At 32.0% G+C, this 26,819-nt stretch overlaps 1 protein-coding gene across 1 annotated transcript; it reads left to right on the top strand.

Moving 5' to 3' along the window:
* Positions 1 to 563: 563 nt before the first annotated feature.
* Positions 564 to 9,127, top strand: LOC128159410 (uncharacterized). Its single transcript, XM_052822491.1, has 4 exons — positions 564 to 594; positions 8,095 to 8,475; positions 8,573 to 8,602; positions 9,045 to 9,127. The coding sequence occupies exons 1-4, from the start codon at positions 564 to 566 to the stop codon at positions 9,125 to 9,127; spliced, it is 525 nt and encodes a 174-aa protein (XP_052678451.1).
* Positions 9,128 to 26,819: the final 17,692 nt, after the last annotated feature.

The raw sequence follows: 26,819 nt of genomic DNA, 5'->3' as shown, positions 1-26,819 counted from the left end.
TTTACCGCGGAATAAATTCATTGGTTACCTCCGGTGACGTTGATTTTGTGTCCATATATGAAGATACTGTATAACTTTGACAATACCGCAGGAAAGATAACTCTCACGAACTTAACAGAAATCATCAATATGCATAAAATATTTTAAGAAATCTTAAAAATCATATATGTTACATTAAAGTTTTAAAATTAAGAGAATTTAAAACTATGAATTACAATTTATAGATAGTTTTAAATTATCTGAATTTTAAAACTTTAATGTAACATATGTGGAGGAGAGACAACTTTTTAAACGATAAACGATTAAACGGTTTTTAGAGCCAGTAGTGTTAATTATAAATAAGCAAACCCCGCTGGCACCTTAATTATACGTCATTTGAAGTTATGGGTTTTATGTTACAAAATCGATACGTAGTGTTATCACAGGAAAAGACACTGTAAGAAAATGTAAATATTTTATTATGTATGTAACCCTGAAAGGCTTATGGGCATCTTGTTGAAGTAATGACAAAATTCGTTGATGGAGGATACAATACATGAACGTCATCCTTATGGGGGGATAGCATGGCAATACTCTTCGGATATTTGCTCATTATAAGCAATGATATGTTATTGTGATCTTGGTGTCATTAATTAAACAATAAAATGCTTTCTTTGGTGATTCACTCGGGATATGAAGGTAGCGACATTGCAGAAAAAATAGATAACCCGCGTTAGCGGGTTATGTAATTTCTATCTGCAATGATCGCTACCTTTATTACCCGAATGATTCATCAAAGAAGGCATTTTATTGTTTATATTAACATCTTTTTTTAGCCAATTTATCAATTGATTATGAAAAGTAAGTAAAATTCACTAAATTACTGTTATTGTACGTTAGTACGTTACCTAAAAGAAACAGCCAAATTGTCTCCTGTGAGACTGAGAGTCTGACGTCGTCATGATTATTTCGTGCAGTCCGTGATTTTTTCTAGGTAGTTGTAGGTCTCGACCAATCGATAAACTGGACGTGTCAAGTTTGGTCCTGTCACTTTCTTGTCAGTTTCAGCCGTTGTAGATTTCGACCAATCAATAAACGGGGCGTGTAGACTTCAACCTGGCTGTTTCTATAGAGCTATGAATTAAATATAAGTTTCCGTAAGAAATAGAGGGAATAGTACTTGGTACATGTAGATGTAAATATTGTTACATGAATGATTTGTTAAAACATTGAGAAGTAAACGTTAGTCGGCATCAAGCTGTGCACTGTGATAACATGTGCAGCCATTTTGTATTCATTTCGAGCTCTTAAAAACAACAGAGTGCCGGTGTGATGAAGAATAATGACCCCCGTAGAATAATGACCGGGGATCATTTTTCGTCGTAGAATAATGACCCCCCTCCCTGTAGAATAATTGCATTTTTCCGAAGAAAAAAGACCAATGAGTCATTTTTCTTCATGTTCAACGTGAAGAAAAATGACACCCGTGAAAATGACCTCCGCTGAAAACAAGAATAATAATTGGTTACCCAGTATCAGACAAGGCATCTGACTTTGAAATTACTGGTATTTTCACTCTGTTCAGTTGATTTTGAAGTTATAAACACCGAACTTGTAAAGTAATTGCTGTATATAGTTGTTCATATCCGTAGCAAACACGCACACAAACACATTTACATTGCCACAAATTGATTGTTAACAGTTACGTCCCTTCTCTCGTCGACATATGGAGGGAAATAACGCTGCACTTGTGTTGAAATCTGCTGAACTATACTTGATTCTTCACCATGAATATTTCTTAACAACATATTATAGCTTTATTATTTAAAGACGATATTTCATATACAAAATATATTCGCAGCTTGCTTAACTTTATATATTGCGATTTTACAATTGCATCGGCAACAAATTGCCAGGTCTGCACGTGTGTTTAGAAATCCTTGCAGGTGCTCTACTGTTGAAAAGCCATTCCGTTATTTAAAAAGAAAACAAATGAAAAACAAATTTATAAACATTGAGGAATTAAATTGTGTGATAATTAACGAACAGCAATCATGTAAGAATAATTGTTGTTATAATATAAGCAATATTCATTGGTGAATGAATTGTCGAACAAAGAGAATATATATATATATATATATATATATATATATATATATATATATATATATATATATATATATATATATATATATATATATATATATATATATATATATATATATATATTTTTTTTTTTTTTTTTTTTTTTTCGAAAAATATTGGGGGGAAAGATTTTTTCAGGTATAATGTCCCTCTGATAAGAGAGATAACTTCTGTCGAAACTTTTAGTCTTTTTGTTTCTGATAGCTCATAATTATTAAGGCAACAGGCAACAGAGAGGCGGTACGTACTGGGCCCCATTTTATACTTGAATGCGACATTTGTTTTATTTCAATTATTAAAAGATAAAATTTGAACGGAACGAACTGAACCCCAACATTTTGGGGTGGGGGGGGGGGGGGCAAGTTAGGAATGTTTTACCAAAAAGTACAAGAACCTTAAACTAATCATATTGATCAAATTTTATGAGGTAATATCTATAACAGCCCCTTCTCCCATCCTCAAATGCATTGTTATTTTTTCAAATATACCTTAATTTTATAGACTAGTGCAGTCCATCAACAATACTTGTTTGATGGTTTAGGCCAGATAATCTTTAGATGGAAAATTCTTTTTTCTCTCTTAATCGATCGTTCACAAAGGTAAATGAATGAGATTGGGAAAAACATACTAGTACAATTGCAAACTCTAGATTCTGTCATCATTATTTGAAACTTATAACATTTCAAATGTTTAAAACTGGTTCAGGTTTTTCTATTCTAAAAAGATCAGTTATGGGAAAAACAAAATTAAAAAAAGAAAAGATCAATATCCAATTTTATTCAAGATAATATATATATATATAAATATATATATATATATATATATATATATATATATATATATATATATATATATATATATATATATATATATATATATATATATATATATATATATATATATATATATATATATTGAGATTATACTAGAGGATCATTCATTTGATCCCCTTTATGTGTTATATATAACAAAAAGCTTTGGTTTGAATTGTTTTCATTCTAAAACATATGGATCAATTTACTATTACCTTATCCAAATTTAAAAATAGAAAAATAGAAAACCTTTTATGAAAAATTAAACACTGTTGTAATTTATTATATACTGTATGTAAAACCTGTATGTAAAACCTTAAATAGTTCATGATAAAGAAAATAACTCTTGCTGTTTGAAGCATTTTTTTTCACAAACCTAAACAACGAAGTGCTCTTCTGAACTAAAAAGCAGCGGTTCACTATGTTTTGTAAGATGATTTGACATTGCATATAACTAAATATTATTTTCATAGGCATTTAATGTTTTTAATTTTATGCTGCGATTATAATGTTTTGGTTTTTTAATCACTTTGTCTAATTTTCTTAATTTCATGATTACACCCATTGTCAATTATGAAGAAATCAAGCAGCGCTTAATCTCTTTAACTTTCTTTCATTGGAATCTCTTAGTATTGACTTTGATAAACAAAATATATATAAATGGTAAAATTTATAGCGGAGGGATATTACACCTTAAAGGGACTTGGACACGATTTGAGCTCAAAATTTAAAGACCCCCCCCCCCCCCATTTTTAATATTTAGAATGGTTAATGTGGGTATTTTTAATGCTTTATCAAAATTTGAAAGTAAGATAACGAGTTATAAGCAAGATACAGAGTTTGGTATTCCTTGTTTTGTAAACAAAGCTCGAGTCTTCTTATTGTTTACATATATGTTTTATTGTTATAAGTTTCAATCAAATATTGCTCTCTTTTATTGATAATATATTTTATAAACACATTAAACAAGTTACATACGAGATATTAAGCCAAAAACAATGGTAATTCAATACTTTACATTTTTTGTAAACAAATATAAGACTCGAGCTTTGTGTACATAACAATGAATTCTTACCTGTGTATTTCTTTTATAACTTAAAATATAACATTTAAATTTTGGGTAATCATTTAAAATGTGCAAATAAACCATTTCATATCTATAAAATAAAACAAATTGATATAAAATCGTGTTTAATTCCCTTTAAAAAACATTTTACGTTAGGTTTGTTTCTTTCTACGAAAATGTACATGTAATAAATATGCATTGATATTCTGAACAGAGTACCTGACTATAGTAAATCTTAGATAGATAATAAACACTGATCGAATATAGTAAGTGATTGTTTCTAAAAGCGTCGATAAGGGGTTAATGGCTCATTTTGAAGGTTTATATCCCCCTTGATTTTGATCTTAGAAACACACGTGTCAAGTAGAGGAAGTTTCTTAATATAATAACAAGGGTCTGAGGTTTCTATCATATCTAAATGTGTCCATTTAGCTCACTAGAAACTTTGGGTTTTTTTTAACTCTTCACAACGATATTGTGCCGAATGGTGGGCCGTTATTTCCCTTTTCTCTATAGTGTACATCAAACAAATTACAGGGCAGTGCAGGAAACCTATAAGGCTATTATTTCTTGGTCCCCAATTTGGGCTGTACGGGTACCACCAGGTAATTCCGAGGGGTTAATGTCTCCCTGGATCTTGATCACACGATCTTTACTGCTTTACGTCGTTGTCAATGTTCCCACAAACTATTGATGTATTAATCATAAACTTATTCTAATGCCGATGATAAAGTAAAATAAATTTTCTGTTCGAGAACTCTCAGTACTTTGACGATTTTCCTGCTTGAATGGCTGCTGTAAGTGGCTGCTAACTTCACCATGGTTATAATGCCTAACAATGGAGTAAACTTTTCAAAATTTTGGTTTCATTTTTAATTCTTGGTGATGCACTTGCATACCTAGTAGTTTGTAGTGGGGGATATCGTCAATGTAAGTATAAAATGTAATTCATGAACAATATCGAGTCTACTCCTTTATCGCCAATAAACAGAATTTTGTTTTATAGTGTCTTGTATCTCAAAATAATTATAATGTGTTGTCACTCGAAATAATAAGATATTTACATGTAACCCGTTACGATGACAACCATACCCCTATATTCGTCAGTATTTTGTTAGATATACACCTTCTTTTTACTTTAAGTTTATTTGAATATGAATTATAATTTTAATTATTTTCTGTAAACTGCAGTAAAAATTACAATATTGTAAAGACTATTTCACAAATACATGTAATAAAAAAAATTATACTGAAAAACTTTAATTCTAAGGGGGTCATTATTCTACAGGGTTCACTTTTCTTCATGTAGAGTGTGCTCATTTTTATGAAAGGACACTTATTCTTCAGGCAAAAGGGTCATTTTTCTACGTAGAATAATGACCGGGGTCATATTTCTGCGTAGAATAATGACCGGGGGGTCATTTTTCTACGTCGAGAAATGACCTCCGGTCATTATTCTACGGGTGTCATTATTCTACGTTACACCGGCCGAAAGCAGCTAGGTGTGATGTATATGAATGCTTATAACATAGTAATAAAGTATACACGATAAGTAAACTCTAAGCTATATATAATAATGTTACCCTTTCCCTTTTAAAATGATTGATTACAAACGAACATACGTCTGTACGTGGGTTTGTGCTATTTTTAATGAAGTCTTGGTTATCCAGATATCTAATTTATTTATCACTTAATAAGATGTCGATGCCTGGGTTATTGATGATAGCTTTGTAAAATCAATCTCTTGAAATACACAACTCTGTATAAGGATAAAAAGATCTAATTGCTGTTTCATAAATAAAAACCTGAAACAGTTTTGTTCCCTCTATTTTGTAGATGTTTGAATAAATATATCTATACTTATTATGAAAACATTTGCCGATAAATAAAGAAATGCCTGTGCCATGCAGAGTATTATTTTGCTTTCACCCTTTTTATTCAAACACCGTGAGGTAATGTCTAAAAAATGTTATTGAAATAAACATTGCAAGTGAGATTGTGATATTAATCAAACAACTACTTTCATTTTTAATTTCAGTTTAGATATTATGATTTTAATTGTAAATCAAAGTAAGACGGAGGAATTCCATTTCGGATGAGATAAAACAAATATTCAAGCACAGATACCAAGCCCGTTTTTACATTAAGTTCAATGTAACCATAAATATGTAACATTGAAATTAATTATAAAACGGGCTTGGCCCCTGTGAATCAAAGTATTGAAGTTCTGACGGGAGTTGATTTTATTGATAATTATAGAGGGTTAGCAAACCAACGCGTACGTGTAAGTGTAGAAAATATGTGCACTAGGTTAATTAGTTTGTGTAATGACGAATTTCCACACATAAGTACCCGAATGAACTTACGTGTAAATTGTAAAGTACTTGAAAGGTCAAACGTGTAGCTTCTGTTTCCTTGTTGGCAATTTATTTTAACAAATATGTTTATTTTTCTTAAGCCTGAATTTTTAATGCGTATACAGATATATTAGAATTTGATGTGTTAGTGGAGTTTTAATACACGTATCTCTTCCTTCAAAAAATGCAATGGCTCTGTTATTTTATTCATCTGTGATAAATACAAAATTACACATATGTAAACAATGATGTATAATAAAATTAACACATGCATAATTCTCAATTTTTGACTGTGACTAAAATTCTCAGCTTAGTAGGAGAGGATATTTAGAATTACATTAAATCATTTACATGTACAGGTACACGTTAAAACTGCTAAACAAGAAAAGGAATGTAAGCTGGTTCTAGTTCTAACTTGTAACCTACACGTACAAGTACGCGTACCCGTTGGTCTGCTAAACCTCTCTATTTTTTATCTAACATTTAAATATAATTTTGCATGACAAGTAGTTTTTTTTATCCATATTTGAATTACGCACATTTTTATGATATGAACTTTCGGGCCTTTCCGGCAATTTCAAGATGTCCGGGAAACACCATATATATTAATCATGTTGTTTAAATTAAAAAAAAAAATTAAATCCATCAAACTATGTATTAGGCCTGTAATGAAAATATTTCTCCAAAATTGTATGGATCCAAGCAATATTTAACTAAGTCTCGTTTAACCAGACGCTCAGTTGTGTCCGATAATCTCCGACAAGCAAGAGAGACTATCTGCTTATCGTAGATTTAGGGATAGGATGGTGCCACAATGGGGGTAGAATTTTTACATAGAAATATATTTAGAGAGAAATCTTTAAAAAAAAAATCTTATTGTCATAAACCATTTGGCGGGAAAATCTGTTACTCGCGTGAAATTAAACATCCTCAAGTAATGTAGATTCAAGTTTGTTTAAGACATGATCCGATGGGGAAGAGAAGGGCTACAATGAGGACAGGGTAGGACGGAGGATGAACTTTTAAATTGGAATAGAGAAAAAACTTTAAAAATCTTTGAAACTAAAATGTCAAAAGAACTTCTATGTTTAATCTAATAATATGTGGAGAAAAATCTTTGTAAACGATATACATTGTATACTTCACAAAGTTGTTTTGATATTTTGTAATCGATACTGTAAATATAGTTCATTTTTTTCTGATCAGTTAGAGCTTTTGTTGCTCAAGTGAGCAATGTGGCCCAGGGCCCCGGGGCCATAAAGTTAGACGAGTTTACCTTTTGATCTCAATCTCACTTTTGCCTTATGTATTCCTATGTAAAATTGAGACTGAGATCAAAAATGAGCTCGTCTAACTTTTATGGCCCCAGGGCCTGGTCTCTTGTTTTTAACCTTTCTTGGGACCCGATATAAATCAAGAGGTTATGGTTGACACAATCAAGATTCCATACTACATTTCCTTTAAACCGAATATCTCCTTGAGGCCCGAGTAGTACAAATGTAACAATTTATAAAAACTTATAACATTTCAAATGTTTAAAACTGGTTCAGGTTTTTCTATTCTAAAAAGATCAGTTATGGGAAAAACAAAATTAAAAAAAGAAAAGATCAATATCCAATTTTATTCAAGATAATATATATATATATATATATATATATATATATATATATATATATATATATATATATATATATATATATATATATATATATATATATATATATATTCAAAACTTCTTTTGCAGCGCAAGCCTATATATCGATCCAGGTACAAAACACATTGATTGATTATGGAAGAACTGACATTGACATCAGTTGTAGAGTTAATGGGACCTCTATTGAGAGCATTGATATTATCCAGTTGAAGAGGTCCGATGCGAATATAGTATCAATATCAGATGATGGTGTTTCTTGGCAAGATACAGAGTTACAGACTCGAAGCAAAATAAATGCGTCCATTATAAATATCCTCTCGTCATACCTAGATGTAAAGGTAATGGCTTGCGATGTCAATTCAACAATAGATGAGGGATCCTATGAGTGCGCCGTGCTTGCCACTGGAAACGAAAATCCCTTGATTCAAAGGGTTTCAAATATAGTAAATCTAAATATTACAGGTATTGATTTTGTATCTAATCTGTCTGTAATTCAATTTGCTAATACATGTGTAAAATGTTTGGTATAACAAAATCCTTCTCTTGAATCTTTATAAAGGATCTTCTGAAAGAAAACAAAAAAAATGTGGTACATGTAAGTACATTGCTAGATTCAGTTTATACATTTTTGATCTTGAAATTTTTATTATTATTTTTACACGTACATGTAATGAGATTCCACATGGTTTTTATTCAATTCATTAAATCTCAATCTCAACTGCACGTGCTTTTATGACTGTATATGTTTATATAAATAAACAAATAATGTGACTAAAAGAAGCATGTTCATGAAAATGAAAATATTTTCAATAACGCCTCTATGGATATATGAATTATAATTTGTAATCAGTGAAACTTTGAACAGTTTCAGTATATTTTGATAAGCTAAAAGATCTATTTTTATTAAAAACCGTTGGCATATGCTTTAGTATAGGTACTTGTTTCATGATGGCAATCTAAGTAATGTTTAACCCCATCCCCTTCCTCGGTTCTAATTATCAATTAATAGTTAACTTTATTTCTTTTTTTAGCTTTGCGTAGTCATGCAATGTTTGTGAAAGGATCCATTTTCTTCTTTATGAAAATTGCACTGATACGAATGATTTCATATTGAAGTTCAGACATGCTGAATAAAAAAAATGTTTAGAATAAACGTTTTTGCTATCGGCAGTTTGTGTAACTGTGTATTGTGTCATGTTCTTTCCATTATTCTCTTAGATTCATGTATGAAATAATAATTCTTATATTTATTATCACCTTTTCCAAATTTTATTTCAATTTCAAAACCTACCAGTATTATGTTTTCAAATTGATGTTTTTTTCAAATTGATCATTTCAGCTGATTTAAACTGAAAGTTCAAGTTAGTTTTACTGATAATTTTTGTGAAGCATCTCTCTGTCGTTTTCTAAACATTTTTCTACACATTTAAACATTTTTAACTTCTTTACAGTAATCAATGTCAATAAATCAAAATTGAAATAAACACAAATCCACTTTATATGAAAGGTTCTGTAAGTAAATTCTTTGAAGGACCAGGTCCTTTTTAGCGGTAAAATAATCTCGAAAAGTTTAAACGGCATAGACTCTTGTTAGCTCACCTGAGCTGAAAGCTCAAGTGAGCTTTTTTAATCAAAATCTGCCAATTGTCTGTCATCATTGGCGTTGGTGTTGGCGGCGTTGTCGTTGTTGTAAACTTTCAACATATGCATTTTCTTTTCCAGAACCACTGGGCAGATTTCAACCAAACTTGGAACAAAGCATCACATGGTAAAGGGAATTCAAGTTTGTTCAAATACTCTTTAAAGGGGAGATAATTTAGAATTATTGAAAATTTGCTGGTATTTTTCCGAAATCTTCTAAAAAAAATTATTATACCAGAAAAGCTGTAACTTGTATGAAAGCATCCTCAGGTAGTGTAGATTCAAGTTTGTTCAAATCATGGTCCCAGGGGTTAGAGTTAGGCCACAATGGGGGAATGGATTTTAACATGAGAATTATAGAGAAAATCTTTAAAAATCTCTTCCTCAAAAAAAGTTTTGGCCAGAAAAGCTTACACTTGTGTGAAAGCATCCTTAGGTAGTGTAGATTCAAGTTTGTTCAAACCATGGTCCCCAGGGGTAGGGCGGGGCCACAATGGAGGGATGGGTTTTTACATAAGGATGTATAGAGAAACTCTTGAAAAATCTTCTTCTTAAAAACTATTTGTCCAGGAAAGCTTAAAACTTGTGTGAAAGCATCTTCATATAGTGTAGGTTCAAGTTTGTTTAAATCATGGTCCCTGGGGAAAGGTTGGGGCTATAATGGAGAGATAGATTTTTACATAAGATTATATCGAGACAATCTTTAAAAATCCTCTTCTTAAAAACCATTTGGCCAGGAAAGCTTAAACTTGTGTGGAAGCATTCTCAGATAGTGCAGATTCAAGTTTGTTAAAATCGTGGACCCTGGGGGTTGGACGGGGACACAATGGAGAGGTGGATTTTTACATAGGATCATATAGAAAAAATCTTTAAAAATATTCTGGAAAACGTTTTAGTCCAAAAAGCAGTAACTTGTGTGAAAGCATGGGTTGTGCAGATTACAATTTGATCAAACCATAATTCCCTAGTAAAAAGTGTAGCCATAAAGTGGGGGAGTGGGGTTATAAAGGAATAGCGAAAAATATTCTTACAGTTACAACAAAACGGGCTTGATATTTACCATAAAAATATGTGGATGGAAATCGGCAATTTTTTTTTTGAGCAAGATCTACTGTACTCAGTTGTCAATATATTTTGATACTATTATGCGAATTTGATCAGAGTTAAGCCAATTGTCGCTCAGGTGAGCAATGTGGCCCCTGGGCCTCTTGTTGTTAGATATATTCTCAAATATATTTGTCATACAGCCAGTTAAAACCGAAGCTTAACAATAAGCTTCTTATATATTGTATATTGATTTTTTTCGAAACCTCGATTTCGTGTAGAGAGTGCACAGTGGGGAACAAAGTTCATAAATACAAATATATTAAAATACATAAAAATACCCTTTCATTTGTAAAAAAAAAGAATTTAGAGTCTCAAACATGAACTGTTGAAACAATTCCACAGTTACCATTATGTTCAATGGTGCTGAGTGTATTTATTTTTATTACATGTTATAGTTTACAATCATTGTGTCTCCCAGATTGACGTCAGATGTTATATAATAGTTTGTATTATTTTTTAGTCATTTTTTAAGTTTTTAAGCCTGCCCTAAATCTATAAAGATTTAACCAATCAGCGTGTCTCTTTTAGATCGAATTATCACTATATTGATCTATTTACTAGAAGAGAAAGCTACACTCCACTTGCTGGTGAAATATTGCAAAAAAAAAAAACCTTTCATCTTTACCTTTATTCCGTTATTTTATATGTCTTCCTATTATATGTATTTGCGTGTATCTCATTTCATTGTATGCCTGATTTTTCAATATATTTTTTTTATGTTTTACTATGGGTAGTCAGAAAATTCCCAATTTCTTGACAAACACTTCAAAATCTAGTAAGTTGTATATCTAGTCAATACTATGGTTTTTAATGATATTTATGTTTTTAAGGTACTGATTCTGTTGATAATTCTTTTTATTCTTTTTTTTTTCTTCTAGACGTTTTTAAAACTTGAATATCTTGCTTGTTTGTTGTCCTTTAAAGTTCACATTTTCAGGGCTTATTGGTAGTTACTATTTCTCAATATCTAAGGAAAATTGTTGAAAACAACACTTCCGGTACCGAGTTATCCCCCTTTTTCAAGAAAATATAGGCATTCCTGTGCACGCAACGGATCTGAAACCGCCCATAGCATGTGTTACAAAGTCACAAATCTTGAAAATAGATACTTTGAACGTTGTCCTCCGAGTTTTATTTTTACAATTTTCCGCCTTTAAAGTTTCAAAAAATTAATATGAATTTTGGGCTTCAAAATGCTGATTTTTGGTTGTGTTTTTGTCTCGTAGCTCTTTAGTTTAAAATTTTCTCTGAACATATACAGAACAAAATATGTGCAAAATATCAAGGGCTTTCATTTGACATTGAGAAAAGGCTGGCCCTTTACATTAGGGGTCTAGAGCCCTTAAAAGTCTTCGCTTTATAACTCAAAAATGGTTAATATTTTGTTAAAGCTGTCGATAGAAAAGTTGTTTATTATGGTGTTATCAATGTCGTTACAAAATTAGTTTGTACCGGTAATGCATAATATGAGTGTAAAAAGCTTGTTTTGTTAACATGTACCTGTTTTCATTTGGCAAGTAAGTGAATAGTCTACGCGCGTATATCGGACATAAATTAACAGCTGGAAGTGTACCAGCATATACGGGATACTTTATTCATTAGAAAAAGTGTCTTAAAAGTATACGTGTACATGTTTTCCTTACAGCCGTTTTTTGGAGTCACCTCTTTTTAGTTCTTATAATGGACAACCGTTAAGAAAAACAAAAACGAGTAAATATAAACGTTCCTTTTCTTATCTAGTGATATACATAAAACGAGTAAATATAAACGTTCCTTTTCTTATCTAGTGATATACATAAAGTGGATTTAAAAAAAAAAATAACTTCCATGAAATAGATTTGGGTCATTTTGCTGCAAGCATTTAAAATTGACCTCAATTCTTATTTGTGTGCGTCATTACGTACGTAACTCATCCCTCGCCCGCAGCTGGACTATTTAGCGGTCAGCGGGTATCTAATACACAAGAGTCGCGTCTGTCAGATGTGATTTTATTTAGCCACCAACACAGAATCGTTTTAATATTGACTACACATTAAAGCTTACACTTCTTAGTTTGAATTTAACGATAGTGTTTCAAATAAGAAATCACTCTGTTAATTTATAAAAGCAATGCGATTCTCAAACTGAAGCAGTATCAGACAGATAGATCAACTGTGGGATTTAAGGGGGGGGGGGGAACTTATATTTATTAAAGTTTAGTTACCATACTGCAAACATTTTAAACATTCATAGGTTCTGAGCTCTCTATGTGTGGTTTACCTTTACGTAAGTTATCCGATCCTTCATCCGCGGCCGAGGAGATCGGTCGCGGCCGCACTACCTAGAGTTCAGCGGTTATCTAATAACATGATATACTTGTTTGAGGTATATACAAGAACTGTTTTTATTTTATGTTCTAAAAGTTTGTTCATTTCAATTTATTTAATTAAACATATAGAAAATAATAAATTTAGGAGTCGTTCTAAAAATTGATAAAAGCGATATTATTCCAAATCAGAAACATCGTCAGACGTAAATCAATGGTGAATTTTTAAGTCTAAAAAGTTCTAAAAATTATACTAATAATGTTTTAGATAAAAAACGAAAACCCACAAAGATTAAACCTTAAAATGATGATCACCCCTCGCACATAGCCAAGGAGATCCTACGCGAGTTGACAAGTGATCTGCGGTAGCTTCATGTTCTACATGTACGTTATCACACGTGCATGTTTATTGATATTATGTACGATCTAAACTATTTGTTTATTCGAGATTTTGACCGGTACATGTAAGATTGACATGTGTTTCAACTTAATTTTTTTTTATTTACCCACGAATATTTCCGCTAAATACTGCTGAGAGGTTTTACAGATATCGTAGAAAGTAGTTGACGTTTTCATAGGGTTGCACAAAAATGAGAGAGAGAAGAGAGAGAGAGAGAGATCAAAATTGGAAGCAGAATTTAGAAAATAAAACACTCTCCAAGCGTTCAAGGCAGGGTAAAAAATCAAATATCGAATTAACACATGCGATAGAGGCTGCCACGATAAAAGAATTGTCCGGATTGAGGGATTCAGTGATTATTTTAAGAATGTTCACATGAGTTTTTAAACAAGTTTTGTTTAGATTTTATCGTTTACGTGATCACAGTGCAAGGGCTTTATTTTTTTCAAAATGTGGCGGACATAAATTTTTGGTGACTACTTAACATGTGTACTCCTCAAGTGTGTCACTTTCCCACCCGTGTGTTTATTCGGACAGTCTACGCTAATTCAATCCGCTCCACGTGCGACCGAAAATCTCGTGTCGCTTTAGCGCACATGAGCTCAGAATATTGCCTCTATAAAGATCTATGTTTAGCGCACAATTTTGACGGAGTCTTGTGTGTAAAATATTAGTACGTCTTTTACCATAACTGAAATAAGGAGGAGCTACTGCTAGAGAATTGGAAATTTTGTTTTTAAATAAGGATAATGAACTCGAATCTCTGATATCCTGGGTAAGGATTTCCATTCATTGACCACAGTTGGAACAAATGATGATTTATAAATTTGCAGTCTACACACGGGTATATTGTAGTTTTGTGAGTTTCTCGTATAATAAGCAGATGCATTACATCGCATATCCGGTACAATGTCTAACAGATATTCAGGTACTAAGTTATTATGGATTTTATACATTATATTTAACCTTTGAATTTTGCGTCTTGCATTAAGTAGTTCCCAGCCCGTTTCAAAACACAAAGATTCTCTAGAAGCAAAAATAGTTAGCCCAGTAACAATTCGGGCTGCTTGCAATTGTAGTTTCTCTAGTTTCTCAGAATCAAAAGCGTGACACCCTCCCATACTACTGACGCATATTCCAACTGTGGTCGAATAAACGAGATATACATAAGTGAAAGAGTTTTGCGATTAGCTTTAAACTTTAGTTTTTTTAGCAAACTAATTTTAGCGTTATCTCCCGTATTTCTTTGATGAATAGAATATATAGCAAATTTTCAGTGAAAATTTACACGTATTTTATTATCGTTTTTTAGATTATCCATGCAAATGTAATAATGTGGAAACATAACCTTAAGAGCCTCCCGTGGTTTAGGGTGAATGTAATGCACATGCGCAAGATTGTAAAATAAAAAAATCCAGATGATTTCCGGAGTTTTTAGAGGAATTTTCGTTGATTATTAATCAGCGAAGCTTGACTGAGAAAAAATAAAAGCAAATTGGTAATCATCAAATACCAATGAGGTTTAAAGTATATAAAACATAAGACAGTACTCTTCTGATTTCTCGGTATTAAAGCCCAAAATTTCGAGTCTATTATTTTAATATAGTAGTATAGATATTGGATGTCAATCATCGTCATATTAAAGGTGTGATAATTATCGTAATCTGAGAATATTTAACCTGTTGGACACGCTAAACTTCTATAGTTATGAACAGAATAAAATATATCAATATTATTATCAGAGACATAAATAACTTAATAAGTTATTTATGTCTCTGATATTATAAGTTAAAAGTTTTATATAAAATTTGTTCTCAGGATTAGAAGTAATGATATACGACTACATTATGCAATGAAGTCGGTCGTCATAGAAATAATCAGAGTACTGCAAGTGTTAACAGAATGTTATTTCTTTTAAAGACCATACTTCAATTGACTTGCAGACTATAATTGCGTGGACCCTGAGGTCCCTGAAAATATATAAGCGAGGTTAAACCGGATGCCTGCGAATGAGCTAGCCTGGTTCCTGTGCGTAATGGGTAGCTCAGGGAATTAGGCTAGCACACGTTTATCTGAATCTGGATCGGGATTCCGTGCCATATGCACACATAAGTTCAAAGGCGCTGTAATTGTAAAGTTGTCGGTAAACAGTACAGAAACAAAGTATTCCTTATAAAGAAATGATTGGCATGTGATATGAACTATCAGTATTATGAAATAAGTTAATGTTATGCCGAAATTACACCATGCATCAAATAGCATAATTTGCAATGTGTTGTTGTTTTCCAAATACACATGTAACTTAACTTTACTTTTATAGTAGGCGAGGCTAGAGTACTTCCAGATTGAATTTTTTAAGCATTTAAGTATGATTAAATAATTATGTCACTGTATAAAAGTTTAAATCTCAAGATAAATGCATCAAAGTATGAAATTTTTAATTTACACAAAGCTGTCACTGCATAGTTAACAAAGTAGTGCGAATCGTAATGTGCGCGCAAATAGTCGAATTCATGCACCGAATGCCTGATACTATACACGCAAACTTTATTCATAGATAGATCATAATTATTTTAGAAGTATGAATCCTTTAAATTCTGAGATAAAAAGTCAGGGCTATACATACATGTATACGTAATACAACGTACAAATTTAGTGGTTAAAAGCTGAGGGCTAGAGTCGGTGGAATCTCTGATAATCTTAAGGCTTTTACGTTTCGTTGGAAACACATGCAAATGGTCCACGCATTGTAGTCCTTTTTTAAAGGACAGCAACTTGTATAGCGACTTGTTTGCCTCTCAAAAATGTATGCACTTAATTGCAATAGATATGTGTTCTTGGGGATTATACTAACTGTTATATGCACATTGATAAAAAAAAATCATTAAAGTTGTGTAGTATGAGGTTGTAATGCAAATCAATTGACTTAAAACTCAGCTGAATATTTTATTTTAAATATGGCTTGTCAAAATGTAGCTTGTTAACTCTGAAAAAGTCAAGAACAAAAGAAATAAAGTCTTTATGGCATTCGCTACATCTTCTTATTTATGTGTACGAGTACATAAAGTTATTTTAGATTTTGATTCGCTATATAAAAAGTGTTCTTTTTCTTAACCTAAAATTTAGATCTATAGAAATTCAGTATCTAAATTCTCAAAAGCTTTGATACCTTACCACTTGGAAATCATTTAGCGATGCAAATTGACAAATGCCAATGAAAAGACATCATAGGAACCCAATGGTTTCCTATCCTTTCCGATGACGATTATGAGAAGAACTCAAATGTGCATACAAATCATACATTTACATGAATATTTATATGTGATATGATAGAAATAAATAAAAAATATAGGTCGTTTTTGTGCCGCACAAAACGGGCGAAAAGGATTTTTATACCCCACGAAAATTAATTGGGGGGAGGGGTAAAATAAAAATCACCTTGTCTGTCCGTCCGTCTGTCTGTGCAAAATTCGTGTCCGGTCTATATCTTTCTGATGGAGAAACATTGGAAGTTCTTACTTTATAAAAATATTACTTATTACCCGACGAAGCGTCATGATCTTAACCCAAGGTCATTAGGACAAAGGACAAGGTCACTGGCAGGAATAGTGCAAATTTTGTTTCCGGTCCACTTTTGAATTTCTTACTTCACACAAAGATTGCTTATGACCTGAGAGTGTATAATGATTTGTCCCTAAGTCGTTTAAGGAGAAATATTGGGAGTTTCTATTTCATATAAATAAAAGATTCCTTATGACCGATGATTTGTCATGAGCTTGATCCAGGGACAGTTGCGCAAGTTCAAAGTCATATTAGAAATGCTTAATTCATGTCTGTGTCATATCTTGTATTAATGGAAATGAGTAAAAGCTAAAGTTTGACATAAAAATTGCTTGTGACCTGTAAATATACCCTGTCTTGTCTGACTCACTATAAGAAAAAGAAGCATCAATTATTTTCTAATAGAGAAATACGTGAAAAATGATTTTTTTTCTTAGCGGGGGTATCATTTGTGAGCTTGCTAACAGTACCTTTTAGATGGTCCAGTGGGAGCGCTGCCCCCGCCCCTTATCTCGCAACCAAAATTTCCCTTAAGTTAACGTTTAGAAAATTGATTTTTGTGGCATCCCCCCCCAACCGCCACACACACACTTTTATTATAATTAAATTAATTATATACATGTACATATATGATGTTCTTTTTAAAGTTATTACGGGCCGCCGGAAGGCGGTCCGTTATTTGATACACATTTAAATATTGTTACTGCATTTCTGCGGGATAGTTCTTTTTTAATAGAATTAATACTATGCTTATTTTTATGAATTTAAAGTAAATTTGCATGTAGAAATATGTTTTATGCCTTTTAGAAAATATCACGTATTTTTTGTTTTACTCGTAAATGAAAAGTAGGTCATACTTAGTAGATTGTCGTATTTGGCGCGTTTTTATCGAGACTATAATCTATTCGGAAAATTTCGGAGTTCTTCATTCTTTTCAAAACAATGCATCAGGATCGGTATGCGGGACATACTAAAGACCTGAAATACTAAAGACCTGAATGTCATTAAATTTTATATAAATGATATTTTTGAATTTCTATGTGCCGTGTCAAATAAAATGACTTTGCGTGTGTATTTACTATATTTCCATGTAAAATGTTGTAGAAAATATAATGAAATGACATTTAATTTTATATCAATTATTTACGCAAGAATATGACAGAACTGAAAATTTGAATTGACTGGAATTTGAACTAATCCATTTTTATTTTATTATGAGGTCCCTTAAAATCATATGTTAAACTAATGCATTAAGTTTTCATTCAATACAATGCAACAACGAAAAAACCAAAATGGTTTGAAATACATATTCTCTAAGAGAAATATGATGAGTTGAACTTTGTATCAGAGTAATGTACAAATCATGCAATGTGTTCTCCATTACTTCATACTATGGCAATGATCATACAATTTCCGTTAGAAATGCTTACAGTAACGAAATCAATTCTTTATGATAATAGTAAAATGTTAAACTCTTCAAAACAAGTTGCTGAAAGTATATTAAAATTTACCATAAAGATTAGTACAACCAACTCTTATTTCCTTCTTTGTGGTGTGTTTTTATGTTAACAACCAATGATTCATTCAACAATTATATTTTTGCGGCCCATTTGACGCTTGCGTCAATTTGATTTCTTGTCCTAAATGTGAAGTAAATTAAACGAAGAACTTGCCTGGTATAAAAATAATACTTTGAAATTGAGTCTCGTTTTGGATTTTTTGAACTTATTATTATCATATTGTTATCCAGTCTCATTAAAACCCTTCCCCTTACACTCGTCAGGGTCTGATAGACCTGAATCAATAACAGATCATTTCCACTTGACCTCCACATTTGCATACAATCTAAATATACTTCTAATTACCGATTATATACTTTTATTTGTTTAATGAGTGGTGCAACTTTTCAATACTCAGTCTAGAGGTTACACAGAAAACAGGCATGAATTAATTTGTTTGTCTCCATTTGAGGAGTTCCAATCACTTTTCTAAAGCTCTAATTGGTAAGAAAAAATGGTCGTGTAAAGATTACCTTTTATCAATACAGGGTCTGTCAGGCTCTGACAAGGTAAGAAGGAGGTGGTTTTAATCAGACTGATGGACAATCCTTTCGCGACACGAAGTTGCGACCGAAGACCTACTCGTTGCTTTGCAACGAGCTCGGCTCTAGTTATATTACTTTTCATCATTGACATTAAAAAATGGCTTTTGCACATTTATAATGTTCTGTTTTTACAACAACAAAAAATGAGAATCGCCGAACAATCATTTTGGTTTTAAATTTTAAATAAATTGACGTAAAGATAAATTGTAAACAAGTTTTTGTGCAACCCCCCCCCCCCCCCCCCCACCATGCAGGGGAGGGGATTGAGCGGTAAAAATTAAAATGCAAATTATTGAGAACTGGATCCTTTTGATAGGATGTTTGAAGTAAAGTTTGTGAAAGAAACATTAAAGCCACATTTGTAAAAAGAATGTTCAAGTTTAGTTACATTGTAATATTTGGGTTTACACAAACAAAAACCATAATTGAGCGTTGTTACTTGAAATCCCCCCCCCCCCCCAAAAAAAGAAAAATATTGATAAGAAATAAAAACTGAATTGTGTAAAAACTTAAGTTTTATTGTTTGCAACACTCTTGAAATATTTTAATTTTCATTCATACATTAATTTTAAATGATGTTCATTTATTTTTGAAGCAAGAGAGAGAGAGAGAGAGAGAGAGAGAGAGAGAGAGAGAGAGAGAGAGAGAGAGGGAAAAGAGTGGATAGGAGAGGCGAAATAAGGGTAAAAGAGATGTCACCCTATTTTAGCAGGGGGATTTTAAATTTTCAGGGAATTAATAGAACAATAAACACAGTGCTGGATAATTATGTCAGTGCCAAGATGGCATTTTTGCATAAAGTGGTATGGGACATCTGCCGATATTGATATAAATTAAAGTACATTATAATTAAAATTCCTTCATCGGTTTAGATTTTACAATATTTATTAAAAAAAATCGCTATTAAAAATATTAGGAGTGTTTAAAAATTGTAAAACCCCCAGCGGGATTCTAACTCAGAACTTAAAAATTCGCTTTTTGGTGACAATCACGGGAAAGGAACAACATGGAAGTGTCCCATACCACCTTAATGGGGCATCATCACGGTTTTGGTCAATTTTTTTTCTGTTTTTATTATTTGCAATGCTTTAGGAATGCATTTTTAATGAACAGATAAAGTTTGGGAGTCAGTCGTTGAGTTATAAGCAAGATGGGTCTCACAATTTATTGTCCTGTAAACAAGGCTAGTGCTTTGGATTTATTTACATAGGCTAATTTGTCTATCCTTTTATTTATTCTAAGCGAAAATAAACAGTTCTAAACGGTTAGCACATTAATTTTAGGGAATTTCAACTTCAATGTGCAAAATGTAAACAAAAGCTTTGTTTACATGGCAAAGAATTGTAAGATCTGTAACTCGCTTATTACTCAACAAATGACCCTCAAATTTAGGTTGCTTATTAAATATGTCTTACTGAAGCATTGTAAACAATAAAATCGAAAAAAAAATAATTTTTGACAAAAATCGTAATCCTGCCCATAAGACGCAGTTTCGTAGAAATCGTTACATATAAAATATAAAATAATAGACCATTTTCTATAGAGTATAAAGCCATGTACTCTTATTTTTTGTGTGTCGCATCGGACAGGTGATATATTTACCTTAAAGAAGAGGTCAATGGGTCACATCGCTCACCTGAGCAACAATAGATATAATAAACACAGATTATCAGAGTCATGGAAACTATCTGGACAATGTAGTTTACATGTAGACCCCGTATAAATAAAAGTCCATTTTTTTACCCTTGATATTCTTATGTTTATATCAAGTCCCTTTTCTAATAGGATGATTTTATATCTATATCACCTGTTGAGCATTGCAGTTCCCAAAAAGATCCTTAACAATTGTTTATATATGGGATATAAACCTACATCAAACAATTATAAAATTGGAATCCAACTGTGGCCCAACCCTAATCCTCAAGAGTTTTATTTGAAAGAATTTAAAGCTACATTATCTGGGGTTGCTTTCAGTAAAGTTACAGCTTTTTAGGCAAGTGGTTTTTAGAAAAGATATTTTGTTAAAATTTCTATCTATGTTCCCCTGTATATTTTTGCCCCCCCCCCCCCACCATGTTGTGACCCAATCCTACCCCTGTGGTTCATGCTTCGAACAGACTTGAATCTGCCCTACCTGAGGATGCATCCACACTCTCCTAGTTTTCGAGAAGATGATCTTAAAAGATTTATTTCTATGTAAAAGTTCAACCCCCCCCCCCCCCCATTTTGGCTCAACCCTATGCTACCCCCGAGGGTCATGATTTTCACACATTTGTATCTATACTATATAAGGATGCTTCCGAACAAATTTCAGCTTTTCTCGCTGATTAGTTTCTGAGAAGATTTTAAAGATTAACTCTATGTAAAACTTCGACCCCCACATTACGGCCCCACCGTACCCCCGGGGACCATGATTTGAACAAACTTGAATCTACACAATCTGAGGATGTTTACGCATCAGTTTCGGTTTTCCTGGCCAAATGATTTTGAGAAGATTTTAAAATATTTACACTATATATTCCTATGTAAAAGGTCAACCCACCATTGTGCCCCCATCCTACCCCTGGGGGTCATGATTTTCACAACCTAAAATTTACATTACATGGGGATGCTTCCACTCAAGTTTCAGTTTTCATGGCTGATTGGTTTCTGAGAAGATTTTTTATGATTTATTCTATATATATTCTATGTAAAAATTCGAACCCCCCCCCCCCATAGTGGCGCCACCTTACCCCCCGGGACCATGATTTGAACAAACTTGAATCCACACTATCTGAGGATGCTTCTACACGAGTTTCAGCTTTTCTGGCCAAATGGTTTATGAGAAGAAGATTTTTAAAAAAAATCAGCAAATTCTCAATAAATCCTAATTATCTCCCCTTTAATAAGAGTGTGGCCCTTCATTTTGCAAACTTGAATTCCCTTAACCCAATTATGCTTTGCACTAAGTTGGGTTGAAATTGGCTCAGGGGTTCTGGAGTAGAATTCGAAAATGTGATAAGTTTACAGACAGACGGACGGACTGACAGACGGACGCCAGACAAAAAGTGGTCAGAAAAGCTCACTTGACCTTTCATCTCAGGTGAGCTAAAACTTAATCCCATATATATGAAAATAATAATCCCAATAGGAAAATAGTTTTCCTACAGAAGATACTGAAAATGCTACAGGATTTTCTAAAAATCATACAGGAGAAAAGTATTTCCTGAAATTTGTTTCACACAGGTAGTTATCATATGAAAGATTAAGATTTCCTGTTTGCTTTTAAAATCCCAAAGGAGTATTATTCAAATCCTTTTGGAAGAAAAACTTCTTCAGGCAATATAATATTCTGGTAGAAAATTCCAAATACTCTATAGGAATTTTTTTTTTTCGATGGAAATTTTTTTTCCTGTAGTAATCTTATTTTTAAAGGTAATTATCTCAACTGACAAGTGAGATAAATTGACAACAATGGTGGCTGTAAAGGCCTTAAACAATGGCCTATCATATGGCATATTCGATTTTTTTGCATTGCGTGCAGCTTAAACGGTTGCAAAAATGCCACCTAAGGACTGGCATAATTACCCTGTATAGTATAAAAACGTCAATAACGTCAATTTTGTAAACTCACGAAGTCGCCACATGAGAAATCTAGCCTTCAAAATTCAAGAAATAGCCAACATTGGAGGTACAATGAAGTCCTTTAACTACACACACGTCTTACAAATCCTTAGTATTTCAAATTTATGCATTGATACACGAAATTGGCAACTGTGCGTGCCATAAAACTTCTTATATACCTACAAGCGAAAATGATCATCACTCCATTCAATATCTAGACATGTTGCCATTTATTCTCCAACCGGAATGAATCAAATAATTCACCTTTTATGGAACTGGGAAAAACTCCTCTCAATGAACAAATTTTGCTCAATTTTATTAGCTGAAAGAGTTATCAATTGCGAATACTAAGAACTAAAGGCAAAATTCTGTTTTTATTTTTTAAACAAGGTTTTTAAGCAAATAATGTTCATTTATATTAACAAAATAAAGAAAAGCAAAAATTATTCAAATACAGAGTAAAATAATGCTATCAAAGAGGCAAAGAATTACAACTCTGTGACAAATGCTGCTAAACGTACAACATCCGGGTGCGGCATTGAGATACAGACAAGAATTAAAAGGATTTCCAGTGAAAAGTCTCAGTAGGCTCCAAAAAATGTGCTTGTGAACTACATTATATACTATGCAGACGGGGCTTTTCCACTTACACGGAAATGATGAAGGTGAAAAAATGTACAGCAGTTCATAGACCAAATGTAATGTCACATGCATAAAATTTCAGGGGCTTGAAAATTAGAAAATCACAAAGTGAATGAAGAATATTCCATAAGAATATACATAAAGGTACTCCTTTCGATGGTTGTTTTTGGGTGGAGGCATACATAGCAAACTTATGTAGTTTAGCAATTTACACATGAAAGACAACACGAGCGATTTGATTTATCCAAAAATGACAAAATCTTCACCGTTAGCAACTGCCTTTTCCCTTTTGTTTCTGGCTTTGCCAGAAAAGAAAAAATGATTTATGTTATAGTCAATTTAACATTCTTTAAAAAAAATTTCCGAGTTTTCAATTACACTAATTTTTTCCGGATTGAGTTTGAATTTTGGAATATTCCGGATTCCCAGATTTGGCTTTGTTATTAGAATTTTTCGCGGGTGCACGAGCTGTTTAGATTTTCTTCTAGTCCCTGTGCTGAACACCATTTACCATGTTTACTATGCATGATTCTACGAGAAAAAACTTCTAAGTTGGTAAGTTTAACACGAAATCTGCTTGTGTATTGTTTTGTGCAGACATGTGTGTATAAACGATAGGTATAAATGTATAAACAAAAGTGTTCAACTGTGAATTAGTATTTTTAGTAACATGTTAGAATGTTGGCACGAGTAATATATCCAAGAATGTGTATATGAATTTAAGATACAAGTATCATCGTAGCATGTTTCTATTGTATGATAATATCGGAATCATTGTTTGCATGCAATGTGTTTGTGCACTCAACCATAGGATAACATATATGGTCATTCATTTGAATTATGTGATTTGCAAGAAGTACGAGTTTCGTTATATTTGCTGATTTACCAGATTTAAGTGAAAATATTGTTTACAAGAATACATGGATATACATGTATTAACTAAAGTGATATTTGTCATATGCTGAGTGTGATTTGTTTGTTTATCCATAGCATCAAAGCTTTTGTATGTTTTTGTATTTCTTTTTAATCACATCAAGTCACGTCACATCATGTCTTAAATCATCGTACTAGCTTTTCAGTGATTGAATAAAGATGTGCATTAAAAACAAGTTGCCTCTTCATTGATGGTAGTCAGTACAATTTATATATATATATATTGAACCAATATCAATGCATAGCATATTTCAACTGACTTCAATTGCATGTGCTTATAAACAGGGATGGGGTAATGGTAATTTGTAATGGTAATTGAGTGTAATTAATTACAAATTTTGATGTAATTGGAAGAAATGTGTAATTGGCCACATTTTCAATTACATGTAATGGTAATTTAATTAATTACTTTCAAAAAAGGCATGTAATTCCAATTACTTTCAATTACATTAATGTACTTTCAATTACACACTGATGGACATAAAAATAATAAGCTGTCCACTGCCCATTTCCCCCCACACAATGGTACATTCGGTCAAGTTCGAAGAGTAGTTTAAAAGCATTAAACTGTTATTATATATATCATTATGATACTAAATATTTTTCAAAATGGATTTTTTCAGTGATTCAATATTTAATGATAAGTTTCCAAAATTTAATTAAGTACATGTATATGATGATTCTTTTGATCTCTTTTAAAAAGAAAATACTAATTTCGCTTCTTATTAGAATAATTAGTGTGTCAGATATCATTGAGTTAGTTTAAAAAATCACTGTTTAATTTACAAACAAAATCAGTGTTATCGAAATTATATAAACTATCAAGTCATGCTTTGTAATTGATAGCCTAAAACACAGAGCTAAAATGCATGGCTACAATTGGGTTTAAGTTTTTGATGCCTAACATGTCCACAGGGTGTGTTCCTTTATTGCTAACATTTTGATAATTAGGTAGAAAACAACAAGTGTAAATTGTGTTTTGATAACAATTAAAGTCTGCCCTCTACCCGAGATTAACCTGTACTTTGGCATTGTAATTACAAAGAAAAATAATAGTGTATAAAAATGCAAAGGAGAAGGTTTTCATATAATAGTTTTGCATGCAAGAAATATTTTAGTTGACATGGTAGGTGTAGGTTAAGGGATATGACTTTTAAATGTTTATTGAATATAAGGGTGTAGGGACACCTCCATATGGTGACTACCAGTACCTGCGTTTTAAAATAAACAATAAAACTAAATTTATATTTTTTCTTTCCAAAAATTGCAACTAATTATCAGAATAGTTAGCAAATTCTCAAACAGTGAAATTATCTTGATTATGAGGAAATTTTATTCATATTATATATATACCTCCTTAAATGTTAATGTGTTGTATATAAATCATGGTTTTAGTAAATTTTGATGAAAATGTAATTTAATTAATTACATCTGCAAAGTAATTGTAATTTAATTAAATACATTTGAACACTCTTGTAATTGTAATGGTAATTTAATTCAAGAATTTAAGCAAGTAATTGTAATTTAATTAATTACTTTCCATTGTAATTGACCCATCCCTGCTTATAAATAAACATGACGTGTCATAAAGGATACGTTAGTTATGTTTATCAAACACAATATGATCTTTTAGAACATCAGTGCGAGAAAAAAACCACACACCCCAGTGCTTATTTTAAATTCATAATAATTTAGTGTTTGTCAATATTACTTTTTTTTGTAATAAAGTGATTTATTTGAATTGAATTTGACAATTATATGGTTTATGTTGAAACACTTACAGATTATTTATAAAAATTTTAAAAATCAGTTAAATGATGTACATGTACTTGTAATTGACCTGTATCTTTAGTTAATCATCACCCCATCCCCGTTCTCAAAGACGGTAAATTAGATTCACTAGTGTTAACAAATCCCTATATTAGCAACAAATAAGAAATTTAATTCCAGAGTTTGTGATTTATACTTATTTTTAAAAGTGCGTTAAGTATCACAATGCAAACATTAGATTCCATTGACCGTGGCAGTTATGGGACGGCAAAATAGTGCAACTGCCATGTATGTCTACTTCAACTTGTTGGAAAAAATTTCATTTAGTTCACCCCTGCGAATGTGTTCGGAATGTTCTCTTTATCGTTGCTAAGTATGTAATAAATCCAGAGGTGCTCGAATGAAAGTTCACGAGACTTCACCGAGATTTGTTCAGTTCCTGTGATTTTCGAGCGGAAAAATAATTGGTATCTCTTTTGCATAAAAACTTAGTATACCGAGCCATTTTCAAGGAACATTCTGCATAAATTAGTAAAGTCTGTTTCACTATAATTGATGCTATTACTACATGTAGGTCAGGTGCGGATCAATAATTAATCCTTAGGGGGGATCTTTACAAGCATGTTAATTGTTGCAACGGCAGACAAAAACTATTTTTTTGTATTGTTGTATTTATTTCTCGAATACATTTTATCCAACAATTAATGAAGATAAAGTTTAAAATCAATAAACCTCTAGAT

The sequence above is a fragment of the Crassostrea angulata genome, chromosome 8, assembly GCF_025612915.1.
Source record: "Crassostrea angulata isolate pt1a10 chromosome 8, ASM2561291v2, whole genome shotgun sequence".
Taxonomy (NCBI): domain Eukaryota; kingdom Metazoa; phylum Mollusca; class Bivalvia; order Ostreida; family Ostreidae; genus Magallana; species Magallana angulata.
This window is presented reverse-complemented; position numbering and strand designations above follow the sequence as displayed.

Coding starts and splice junctions, on each gene's coding strand:
- LOC128159410 (XM_052822491.1), top strand. CDS start 564: ATGGCAATACTCTTCGGATATTTGCTCATTA. Junction 595..8,094: donor CTTCGGATATTTGCTCATTA/TAAGCAATGATA, acceptor TATTCAAAACTT/CTTTTGCAGCGCAAGCCTAT. Junction 8,476..8,572: donor AGTAAATCTAAATATTACAG/GTATTGATTTTG, acceptor ATCTTTATAAAG/GATCTTCTGAAAGAAAACAA.